Source organism: Microtus oregoni, unplaced genomic scaffold (genome assembly GCF_018167655.1).
Source record: "Microtus oregoni isolate MIOR12 unplaced genomic scaffold, Mior012 000205F_ref0000001, whole genome shotgun sequence".
Classification (NCBI taxonomy): Eukaryota; Metazoa; Chordata; class Mammalia; order Rodentia; family Cricetidae; genus Microtus; species Microtus oregoni.
Window position 1 is genome coordinate 50,078 of NW_024544864.1, and position 12,836 is coordinate 62,913.

At 41.3% G+C, this 12,836-nt stretch overlaps 1 protein-coding gene across 1 annotated transcript in view; it reads right to left on the reverse strand.

Moving 5' to 3' along the window:
• LOC121445555 (glypican-3) overlaps window positions 1–12,836 on the reverse strand; it is a gene marked incomplete at its 3' end in the record, with an annotated part of 312,437 nt that overhangs the window by 40,313 nt on the left and 259,288 nt on the right. Inside the window, exon 6 of the mRNA XM_041647665.1 lies at window positions 5,654–5,774. Within this exon, the coding sequence (XP_041503599.1) occupies window positions 5,654–5,774 (121 nt within the window). The remainder of the gene's footprint in view (window positions 1–5,653; window positions 5,775–12,836) is intronic.

Below are 12,836 nucleotides of genomic sequence, written 5' to 3' on the forward strand. Positions count from 1 at the left end.
TAATTATATTTCAAGCTATTAAGCAGAACGACAAAAGATTTTTTAATGATAAATATGCTTTGGAATGTATCAGCTAATTCCTCTTCCTTTGTGAAATAAAGTTTAGCTCCAGAGAGTCTAGGGCCTGTCTTTAAAGACTAATTTACACTGTCCTTTTGTGACTGAGAAGTCATCTCATTGGCTTTGCAAATCTCTGCCCCCTTCCTCACCCCGCTCTGTAAGCTACTATAGTTCTGACACACTGTTCACAAGTAAGACGGTGTCCTAGACTTTGGGACAGAGCTCCATTTGGGGAAAGTCTTTTATTTAAATTTGATTTTCAAAAACTGTTTTCTTTAAAAGCCAGAAATAATTACCACTAGCCTTTCTGGAAGCTACTGGTTCAGGTCAGTGTTTTACAGCATGCACTGGCTCTCATGAGAAGACTATGAAAAAGTTACTTGGTGCGATTCTATCATGACTCAGCTCCAACTCAAAAAGATCTGAAAAACTGCATGCTAATGAATGGACCATTTATCGTCTTTGCTACTCAACAACTTTACAAATTCACTTATTAAAACGTTAACATTTTATCTGGAAAACAAGTGTCTTCGTTGTTACAGAGCCTGTCAAGCATCTTAAAAATAGTTTGCCAGAAAGAGATGGCAGTAGAGATATTTCACTATGTACTGTGCATTTTTACATTTTTCTTTGGGCATTTAACCTTGTCTATGAATTTGAGATAGCTCATTAAAAATTAACTCAAACACATGGTACAAAGCACCTTTATTTGTACATCATAAATTTGGTAGGCGGTTTCCTAATTATTGTCCCAATTTGGATTCTGAAAAAGATTCTTAGTCTTTCTTTGTTGAAGACTTGAAAGCCTTAAACTATAGAAATGACTATATTTGGACCTTGAAAACTGTTATATCCAAATTAAGGTACTTCTGATATGTGTAATCCTATATATCCTTTATATATGGATCCTAACAATACCTTCTTGTTCTCTTCTCTTCATAAGAGAAATGGAAGGAAAATGCAGAGAATGGAACCAGTAGCCTTGGAGTTTGGCTCTCATTACATTACAATTTGAGTTTGTGTCTCATGACATTACAATTTCTTCTTCCGGTAAACTTGAGTAACACTACCCATCTTGCTTTCTTCCTAGAGCCAATGTTATTGGTTTATCTAATGTTCACGGGAGAGCATCTACAAACTGACTCGTGCTGCGCCAATGTATGGCTGAATTATCATTTAGCTAGAGTTTCATGGTTAGCATGATCCAAAGACAGGTCAAATATCTGGCCCTGGGGAATGGATACATAGTAGGAGTGATAAATGCCCAAATGGTTTTTTTTTTTTTTTTTTTTTTTTTACCATTTAATGTTTTATAGCTGGATGAAAAGAAGGAAGAACAGACAACTTGCTAGGGGGAAGGGCAAGTTGAAGTTCCTTCTGCCTGGGTTGGAAGGCTGGTGGGAAGGGGACAACCTCTGCCAAGATGAGAGGTTGCGAAGTGGAAAGGGGTGACCGGGGAACAGGGTGTTTTAAAAAGACTGCAGGGCAGAGAATCAAGTCACAAGAGGGTGTTGGGTTACAGCCTGACCTTGAGTCACAAATCACAGAATCACATGGCTGGACAGACTCTTAAGAGGCCATCTCGTCCACTCCCCCGCCATTCAGCAGGACAGTTCAGCCATCCTAAACAGATGAGACTTTATCCTATTTTGAATGCTAAGCTCTTGACACTAAATGGGCAGATATTGACTGTTCTGGCCTCAGCTCTTTACAACAGGCAGGAAAACAATTTCTGGAATTTTACTTGAACCTTTACTGAAATGGGGAACATGATAAATAATTAGTTTTTCCTTGGGGACAATAATGTCTATGGTAGTTTAGGAACAGCAAAATTAGCTCTAACTAGTAAATATACTTAAACTTCAAAAACGCTACCAACAAAACTAAGTTAGCGGCTAAGTGACCCACAGCATCATCTGGTTAGGTAGGTATTATGACCATTCTTTGGTACTGGTGGAGCCTTCTCTAGACATAGGAGCCTAGAGCAGATGGACACAAACAGAAACAAAAGGTAGTTTTTTATTTTTTTAAAAAAGCAATCCGAAAAAAAAAAATAAAAAAAATAAAAAAGCAATACGGTCTAGTAAATTCCAGAACCAACACTGAGAACCAAGGAGGGTTCCGTTTCTCTCCTAACACAAAACAGTAAATCCTCACACAAATTAGAAACTGAAAAAGGAATAAAAAGGACTTCATTCTCCATTGTGGGAATGCTACGTATGAACTGTAGCTTAGAAGGAGGGAATATACTACACACCTGCACATCTTCCCAGGAAATGGGCTCGGGACTGACCCTGGACCCATCCCCTCAAGGTTACACTGTGGGACTGTCAATGTAGAAATAATGTTATTTTATTCCCCTTAGTGAGTATAGTATTTCAAGTGCTATCAACAGAAACCTAAAAGAAGGCAGCTGAGAATTTCTGTGGGAGAAATTTGAGTTATTTGGGGTTATGCTCATAAACGGTCTAGTTCCACAGGACATACACACAAGCACAGATAGGAAGATATGTCTGTATTTATAGACAAGTATTATGGAAAGTAACATTACCTGGATTCGCCACTCACATGTGAATACAGGCAAGTTCACTTGATTCCACCTCCCCACTGCCAAAAGTTTAGGCCAATTTAGTCAGGCATTCAGTGAATCCAGATGTTTGGCAGTATATAAGAAACAACATCTGGATAATTGATTGAATTTTCAACTAGACTCACTAGATGTTTTGGCAGCATGCCTGCATAGCCTCTAATGGCTCCCTGCCTCAGTTTCTCTAGCAATAAAAAGGGATAAACATTAATTACTTGGTGAGGATGATGAAATGTTTAAGGATAGTGAATTCTTGAAAAGAATCGTTCTGTGAGAGTGCATCTTACGTGGTTCCAGGTTGGAGTCTCCCCTAAACAACTAGTCTGGAGAATGTGCAATGACTGAAATAAGGTTCTGTGCTATAGAAATCAAACACATTATTAGTATTAGCAGCATACTCAAAACTTTGTCCTTTGTCATTTACCCAAAGGCTCTCACTTTCACATCAAACAATGGCGAAAAGGTGAGTTTTATCTGTTTGAAAAGATGTGTTTTGTGCATGGAAAGCATCACAGGTGGGCATGAGAGAAAGTCGCTGTGGGTGTCTGGAGCCGGACCACGCTAACAGGTAAAACTGTTCTGCCAATGACAATCAATCGCCAGACCACGCTAACAGGTAAAACTGGTCTGCCAATGACAATCAATTGCCAGACCACGCTAACAGGTAAAACTGGTCTGCCAATGACAATCGATTGCTCAATGCATTTGTGTAGAAGCTGAAGATGTTCACACACTAATTTATGAGTAGAGGGGGAAAGAAAGGAATGCTGATGGTAAATTTGCTCTTTCTGCTCACCTCTACCTCCCTACAAATTAGTTTGTGCTTTTCTGACCTAAAGTTAAATGAAAGGAAAAAAATAGGAGACAAGAGAAGTAACAAAGGAATCTGCCCTCCCATAAAACTCAGTGGCCAGAGTACTGAAGCTCCCTTTCAAAGTTAAGTCCCACCTATGGGGAAAAGCCTGAACAGCATCTCCACAATTACCATTTAATAAGGGCCTGGCATACACATACAATTATATATGTGCATATGTGCATGTGTATTTATGTGTGTTATAGTATGCACACACACATACACTTTAGATAGCTATGGAGTACTACTGAAGGGAGAATGAAAGCACTAATTTGCTTAAGGCTATGCATTACAAAATTATATATGCACATATAACTATATAATATAATATATTATATATAACAATGTATTATATATAGTTATGTATAATTTTGTATGAGTATTATATATATATATATATGTGGATATATATGTGTGTGTATTACATTACCCTACATATAGGGTAAGATCCACAACTAACTTTAGACCCATGTGCATATGTAAGTCCATATTCTTTAACTGTGCTGTAAATACCGCTGGTGACTGCTAGACCACCTGGAAGCCTGTATCTCTTCAACTTTTTCCCTTTGCAGGCAGATTCTGTCCACTGGTCTTTGTCTGGTCTACTTCTCCTTACTTATTCCAACCTTACTGATGGTCCATGGAAGCAGGTCTTAACATTAGCTCCTCCCAGGACTCCTCTCCCTAGCCTAGCTCACCCCATGTCACCCCAAACTAATGAGCAGCATCTCTCCAGGCTCTTCATCACACTATCTTTCCTGAGATATTTCTACTTGGGCTCCCTTCCCAGAGAGGCTGTAAAAATCGGAGTAGTAAGATTTCTTTCCATCTCAGAAGTCTCTAGGACCCAGGATTACACATGAGGTATTCTTTAAAGTCCACTGACTCCGGGTTAGAGGCACAGTGATGGGCCCTGAAATTTTGCTCTTCTAATGCAGGAATCTAACGACTGAGCATTCTCACCCAGACACTGTGAGTTGGGATCCGTATAAATAGTTCGAAAATCAATACCACCACTGCTCCTAGGCTTTGCCATGGTACCCGTGGAGACACATTTGTAAGTAATCACTCTGCTCTGGCCATGTGCTCGGCAGCAGTAACAAGCATTTATTAAGTGCTCACTGAGCTCAAATACTTTAGGAGGCTCTAGAGGAGTTCCACCCGAGTGTGCTGTCAGGACTTTCAAGATGCAATCCAAGTGACATGCGCTACTGTTAGAAAGCCCTTGCAAACAGTTTTTATTTTCCAGAATGTCAAAAATTCACTCACTTTCACACCAAAAATACAATCAGGCCAGTGTCTTCACGCAGAAACGTCTGTCAATGCACAAACATTTTAGTTACACGAAATTTTCCCCAAGCAACAAATTGTAGCCAAGTGTCTGGGCCCTCCCATTCATGAAGCATAGCATGGCATAGGAACACTGTCACTGTGGCATACGGTGGCCTTTCTGGTGGCTTTTTGAAAAAAAAAAAATGCAGCCACAAAGCAATCACAAGCAGATGGTATAGCTAACTTCTATTTGTGTCTTGTTGCTAAACTACTCACAAGAGGAAAAAACTATGTGTACAGGTCAAGAAAATGAGAGGAGCGAGTCAGAATTTGGCAAAGGAGCAGAGAGAGACACAGGACCTCTCATATCTTGCTGGCGGCAGTGCAAGCTGACACTCTCTCCCTAGAAAGCGATTTGGAGCTAGCCATTGAGCTACACTCATCTCTTAACCCAACAGCACAGTCTTTTAGAAAGCAATCTACGATCAAGAGATAGCTCAATGGATAAAGAGACAGCATGATGATGGAATGAAACTGTAATCAATGAGAATCCCTATCAGTAACGATGATTGGACAACAGACTCCTACAGAGCCACAGCCAATGACTAAGAGGACCAGGAGAATTTGCTATTAGTTGAGTATCATTTAAAAAATTATTTTACGAATTCAGGCATAGAGGCCATACAATTACAATTTCTCTCATACTGCAATGTCATAATCATTTAAAAATGGAGTGAAAGATGAGGGCCAGAGGAAAATCATTGAAGAAAACGAATAATCACTGCTTATCCAAATGGCCTAGCCTTTGTTTCAGCAGGGCAAAGCATCTCCCTGCTGTTGGTTTCTGGTGCGTTTCCATTTCTGTTGGACACACTACATACCTGGTTAATGTGCTTCAGTTTGTCAATGATCTGACTAACCACCGGCTCAGGCCCCTTCAGTTTCAGCTCATGGAGGTTAAACTGATTCTTCATCCCGTTCCTGGCCGCCTTCTGGCTGTATCTGTAGAGAGGAAGGGAAAGAGAATGCTTGTCAAAGAAAATCCCACTCAAAGAGAGCACTGACTTCACTGGGTACCAACAGTATAGCTGACAAAAATTCTCTCCAGCTTTTTAGGACATGAGGTGACAGAATAGGAGGAACTGTGCTAGGGGAGGCTCAAGGTCACAGTCAGTGAAAACAACATAAAGGCCTAATTCTGCATGTGCTTCCCGCTCACTTGAAGGAGAAAGACCCTCCCACGTTCTCTACCTCTGCCTTCACCTCAGACCCCTCCTCTCACAATTTCCTGTGGGCCTCAGAGGAGCTGAGTTTCTGTTCGGGGAGCTTTCTCAACCAGATGCAGCACACATTCTGCCTGGCAGCTTGCCTCCATGTTCTCCCCCAGAAGAGAAGGTCAGGGGAAGGCCTGTTGACATGCTCCAGCGTGGCAAGTCACAGGCTTCATTTCAGCGCTGGAGTAGTTAGGTCTCTACAGAAATGGTCAGCAGAGCGAGCAAAGATTGGCAATCCAAGACCACTCATTCGGCAGCTTATCCCCAATGCCAGGCGCTTCCAACTTCAACCAGGACAGCGAGCCCCACTGAAGATAGACATTTTGCTGTGCCCAATGGTTCCAGATCACTACATATTGTCATTATTTATTTTGCATTAGAATAAAAAAAAGTCAAAGCTAAGAAACAGAGTCCACTGCAATTGTTTCCTCTTCCTTCATCTGCAAAAACCAGAACACTGCTACAAAGGAAGAAAAGGTCAAGCCCTTTCCACTTTCTCCTGGAGACTTAGAGGCCTTTTGTCCACTCGTAAGCAACTTTCTCCCAAACGCCATTGAGTAAGGAGGTTAAGGGTAAAGCTGTAATTAGAAAAGATTTCTTTTGAAGTCTCTGTATACCCGTGTGTAGGTATGTGTGTGTGCTTGCAGGTTAGCCAGCTCCAGTGTCAACAGAGGGCACTAGATTCCCAAGAACTGCAGTTATGGGTGGTTGTGAGACACACCCTGTGGTTACTGGGAATTGAATTCTGGTCCTCTACAAGAACAGCACACGCTCTTAATTTCTGAGCCATCTCTCTAGTCCCTAAATTTATACTTTGAAATGACATTTTTAATTGCAAAATAATCATAGTCATTGTAACAATTCAAACAGTACAGACAAAAAATAAATAAAGATTTTCCCATAACCTTGTCTTTCTAAAGAGAATCATGATAAACATACATGGAGACATTTCAAATTCATCCACTAAGACATAATTTTAACCCAAATTGGAATCCTCCTGTTATTTATCCTGATTTGCATCAGTTTTGTCCCAATATCTATATCTTGAACATATTCCATTTCAGAACATACTAAACTGCTTTGTTATTCTTGCTCAGCATGACTGTATGGGTCATAATTTATTTGTCCAATCCGTTACTAATAAACAACTGAAACGCTTGTAAAAGCTTTGCTTACATAAATAATGCTTCACGGAACAGTCCTGTGTGCTGATTTAGTGTCGTTATACTTTTGTAGAGCACTTTACAGTACCGAGTATATTCCTGCCCAGTAGAGAATGTGTGCGTGGATGCACATGTGTGTGTTGTGTGTGCATGCATGTGTGTGTATGTATGTGTATGTGCCTATGTGCATGTGTATCGTAAACATATACTCTGCTCCTAGAAGCTTTGCAGCTGAAAGGAAAAGGCAACCACTGACTGGCCAGATCACCAAGCTATCCCATGCCAACCGCCTTCGTGGACTCTTTATCAAACAGGAATAAACTCAGTACCAGTACCAGCCACCGTATGTTCACGGGTGCATCTTAGAAATGAGGCTTGCACACGAAGCAAAAGCATTGGGAAACGATGGCTATTTCTACATGAACTGAAAGGAAGAGAACCCGAGATTGAGGAAGGGAAAATTTTACTCCCCTCAGTTATTAAATAGAATAAGGAAGTGAATCCAGATCATGTGATGGCATCCCATACAGTGAGCAGTCTATGGCATCCCATACAGTGAGCAGTCTATGGCATCCCATACAGTGAGCAGTCTATGGCATCCCATACAGTGAGCAGTCTATGGGATGTGATTCAGAGAGTCAATACTGTCCTCCCCTCCACTACCATTCTTGTCAACTCTTTCAGAAGTAATCCCTGTCTGGAATCACAGAGCCACCTTGAGTTACTTACTGGGGAGGAAGGTCACAGCTTTCAAGGTGATTGAAGTCTGATCCCTTAGATATAAAATAGTACTTCTTTCATGGTATAATGTACGTTATATTGGTAAATCACTGAGAAATTGGCTCTGGATGGAAGGTTGCCTTCTCCCTCCCATTTCTGATCCAAGTTTGTCTCAAAATGTCTTCCAAGGTCTGGGGATAGACTAATTCTTTGGTGGCGAGGGAAGGTATCAGCAAAGAAGTCCAGGTAAAACCATAAAAGCTTTGGGAACAGCTAAAAGGTAAACTACTTTCGACAAATGTTACCATAGTTTGCCCGGTAATGTAAAAGTGCCTACAACATGAAAGAGAAACCTCAATTCATCCTCGGAGGGAACACGCAATAGGAACTCCAGCTGCTCATCTCGATTTCCTTAGCCCACGTCTGCTGGATGCTGGGAATCACTGACTCGAAGATGTCTCTATCTGCTGCTATTTGTTGTTTTATGAGGAAACCTCACATGAAGAAACTCTGCCCTGCCTGGACTTCTCAATCGGAAATGCAAGCTAACAGCCTTAAAGGGGCTTCCCCCATTAATTTCTGCTAAATATGGAAGCCCCAGTTGATGATGCTACCTCTCTGCTCTTACTCATTCACTCGGAAGCCTCGCTGGAGGGACGCTCTGTTCTGTCCAGACCTCTCAGTCAGGGGCTCCCTCAGTGGGTTTCTGCTAGAGCCTCATTCCACCATGTATTACTGTCTCTCTATCACTCCTTATTCTTTGACTTTGGACCATCGTATACTTAATAAACGCACTCATTCAAAAACTACAAAAAAAAAAAAAAGAATGTCCAGTGTGGCTCTACTTGTGATAAAAATGGGTTTGTATATCCATTATCATAACCCTTTCCCCACTTGTCTCCCGCGCTACCTTCTATAGAGTCAGTGGCTGGGAAACAGCTACAGCCTGCAAACACGAAGTGAAAAACTACAGAAACAATTCACGAGTTTGAGATTGTCTGTTGTTCCAAACAGTGTGATAAAATCTGTACCATCCCACTCCACCATGTCTAGGATGTAAATTATCTTTGTTCAGAATGTCTATATTGTATACGCTATCTGCATGCTAGTGACTTCTAAGTTGCCTAAATGATCAGATTACTTATGAGTGAGGGAAGAGTTCACATAACTTTTATTATAGTATACATTTATAATTGTTTTATTATGCTATTATTGATGTCTTACCATGTCTAATTTCTAAACTAAAGTTGATAATAGTTGTTTATGTTCAGGAAACAACAGAACAGGCATCCTTTGGTATGAAAGAGTAATTAGTTCTAGAATCCCCCTTTATAAAAATATCACACAGTATATGTATATAACCTATACAATCCTCTCGTGTAGTTTAAATCATCTCAACATTATTTATAATACTTATTGTAGTACAAGCAATTCTTATATTATTTAGGGTGTCATTACAAGAAAAATATCTGTATATATTCAGCACAATGTAGCCCCCCATATTTATTTCTCCTCTCTAGGGTCTCACTGTAGAGCCTTGGTTGGCCTGGAACACACTATGTAGACCAAGCTGGCCTTGAACTCACAGAGATTCTGCCTTTGCCTCCAGAATGCTGGGATTAAAGTGTATACCACCATGGCCGGCTCCCCCACTGCTTTTTTTCTTTTCAGTGTTGGGCCTCACACATACTAGGCAAGTATTCTACCACTGACCAGCACTTCCTTTCTTTTCCTTGTCCCATCCAAGGTCAAATTCAGGAAGCGTGTGTTCTTCCACAGACCTACATCCCCAGCCTTTTCCTACTTGTGTTTCTGAATTGTATTGGGTCGACTCCTTGGGTATAGAGGGGTGACTATGTATGTAGGGTTCAGTACTATCATTTGTTTTAGGTAGCAACTTGGGGTCTTGGAATATAGCTCTCCCAAAAGGAGAACTCTTACACTCTACACATTCTATACCTTCAAATACGTATGGAAAATGAGAAAATAGTAAAAAACAAGGAAGTGCTGGGCAAGACTTGCTCGTGTGTTACATCCTCAGTCCCCTACTGGGAGCTTTCTGAAACTTTGTTTAACTATTTGAATTTTTTAAATGAGGTTGTAAATTACAGTTAATTTCAAATTGTTCAGCATTTAAAAGGCAGAACTGGAAAACTTGTAATATATTCACCGTGTACAATGTGATGTTTAGATCCATCTATATATTGTGAAATGACTGCCACAAGCCAGCTGCTTAATCTAGGCATGATTTCACATAGTGAATAACTTAAAAGAGCAGATTTATTATGTTTACTTAAGTGCATGTGCCTTCCCGCCTCTGTCTCTTTTGCTACAAAGGGGCACAGATGATGTGTTCTCAAGGTAGTTCACGTGACATGTGTGTTCTGAGTGTCAAGCCTGAAGGGAATCAGTTCGGGGTGTCTCGGGAGTTTCCAGTTAATGCATTCATTCAGCATTTCACTTCCACGGGTTCCCTTGGTGCTGCTGATGCATGCAGTTCATGCCGGTCTTTGAATGAGGCTGAGCCATCATAGCCCCAATTCATCTGCTCCACACACTGCCCAGGGACGGCAGGGAGAGGAGCGCTCATTAGCCTCGGGAGATTTTAACGGCAGGTTATCTGGTTGGTAATACTCAACTGTGATTTGATTAACGGTCCTCCTCTTTGCACAAATGCCTCTTCCCAAAGTTTTAACATGCCTCCGGCAATAAAGGGACAGAAATTGCCCACCTCCAAAATTGAATGCCTTTTCCCTCCTTTTTGGATTAAATATATTTAGCGTGATGTTAGAGGTGTTCCTTTAAGCACTGCGTGTAGTATCTTCTTCCCCCATCCTGTTTGGATCTATTCAACACAAAAATGACTGCCGTGGATACTAAGAAAACCCCATTTGTGCAGTGAAAAGGAGAACATGTTTCTCCCTTTCAGGCAGATTGGTTAAGGCCTGGAGGGGGGAGGGGGGGAGGAAACCTGTGTAAAAGCCTTAAAGAGAAAAGGAACCTAATTAAAACAGACCATCTGGGCATGCTTGTCCTGGGACAGTTGAAGCAAAGAGCACTTGTAAAAGAGGAATAGAGTCAAACAAGCGTAAAATGGGTGAGCTTTTCTTCCTAAATCTGCACTGGCTGAGGCAGCAACCGAGGAGTGGAAAGCAATCAGCGGATGCAAATGGAGAAAGCTGGAGATGGCGGCGCCTTCACAGATCAGCGGGTCCAGCCCCTCGCCCAGGACACCAAGAAACAGACTCAGCAAGGGACTTTTCTAACAGCCTACATGACAAGTTTCATGCTCGGAAGAAACCTCTTTTTCTTTAAAGGTTCCTCAAACATGTCCTGTCCATTCCTAACACCACTGGTTCTGATTTAGGGCAGGGGAGTGGCTAGAGATTTCACTTTCTCTCTTGCCCTAGGCATTGAAATGGTGGTAAGGGTTTGCAAGCAAGTCGCAGAAGGACGAACTCCCAGCTAAAAAGGTTTGATTTCACAAAAGTTTACATTCAATTGCTGCTTGGTTGTTGCTGAGCAAAAACAAGCTCTAGATCGTACGTGCTCAGAGCGACATCTTATGGACATATTGTGGCATGACAACCAATGGTTTGCCATTCCTTCCTTGGCCACAATAGGCACTGTGGGAAAATGGGATAATTTAAAGAGAATAAATAACTTCGAAAACAAAACAGAACACAGACTAGAAAAAACATCTTATTAAGAGGCTGTCAGGTACAACTGTTTTATGTCAGAGATGCAGTTTTAATTTGCATGAATACACAGGAAAATACAAGTAAAGAAGAAACTCACTGATTTTAAATGTGTTTAAGAGAGAGTTTTCTTACTTATCTGTGTTCATTTCATTGTTCATTTACTTTGAGTCACAGTATTTACCCCTGGCTAGCCTGGAACTTACTATATGTACATCAGGCTGGCTCCAAACTTAAGGTGTTAAAACCTCCTGCCTTCTGATACTAGGGATTGCAAGTGTGGATCATTAAACCCAGATTTTTGTAGCTATATTTTAAGAAAAAATGTTTCATTTGTTTAATTTTTATAACTTTAGCACAATAGTTATAACTCCAGACCAAATTACAGTACAAAAAAAACCCAACAAAAAACAAAACAACAATAGCAACAAAAAAAACCCAGATTTATCCATGCAAGAGATACCTGTGTTTTTGCACAATTGTGCTGTCTTTTGGAAATTACAAAGAGATTTTAGTAGCAAGAAATAAATGCTAGGGAAAGAAGCAGAAGGGTGCAAACCAATTTACGTCTTGTTTTAGTAGACATTAACATGGTAAGAGAATAAGTGAGTCTCAATCTATTTCTGTCCTGTATCAAACCCCACTTGAGAAAGGACTAAAAGATTAGCCTTGGCATATAAATCACTTCAGTCCAGCAAAGCGGTGACTATTCTCCAGCTGGTGCAGAAAATGCGAGAAGCCGACATCATCCAGCAGAATGTGGGGCTGCCCAGGAGAGAGGGGAAGATAGAAATGGCCTGGGACAGCTACACCTGCATGTCAGTTACATGTCACCTGCATGTGCACGGCATCCAGGAGGGGAGGAGAGGAAAAAGGAAATCTACCTCCCCATTGCTGGGATTAAGGGCACGCACTGCCCACGCAGTGCGGGGGATTCACGCAGTGCTGGGGATTGAACCAAAGACTTCGTGCACACTAAGCAGGCACTATACCAGTTGAGCTACGTCCCCCATACTATATTACGCATTTACAAGAGGGCCGACTCATGTTGGAGAACTGGGCTTATAGTCCAAGATGCAAATTGCTTTGAGCTGGACTCGGTGATGTAGGTTTGCACTCCTGGATCCTCTGAAGGCTGAAGCAGGGAGGATTGCAGGTTCAAAGCCTGCCTGGAATTCAGAGTGAATTAAAGACCAGCCTGGGCACGTG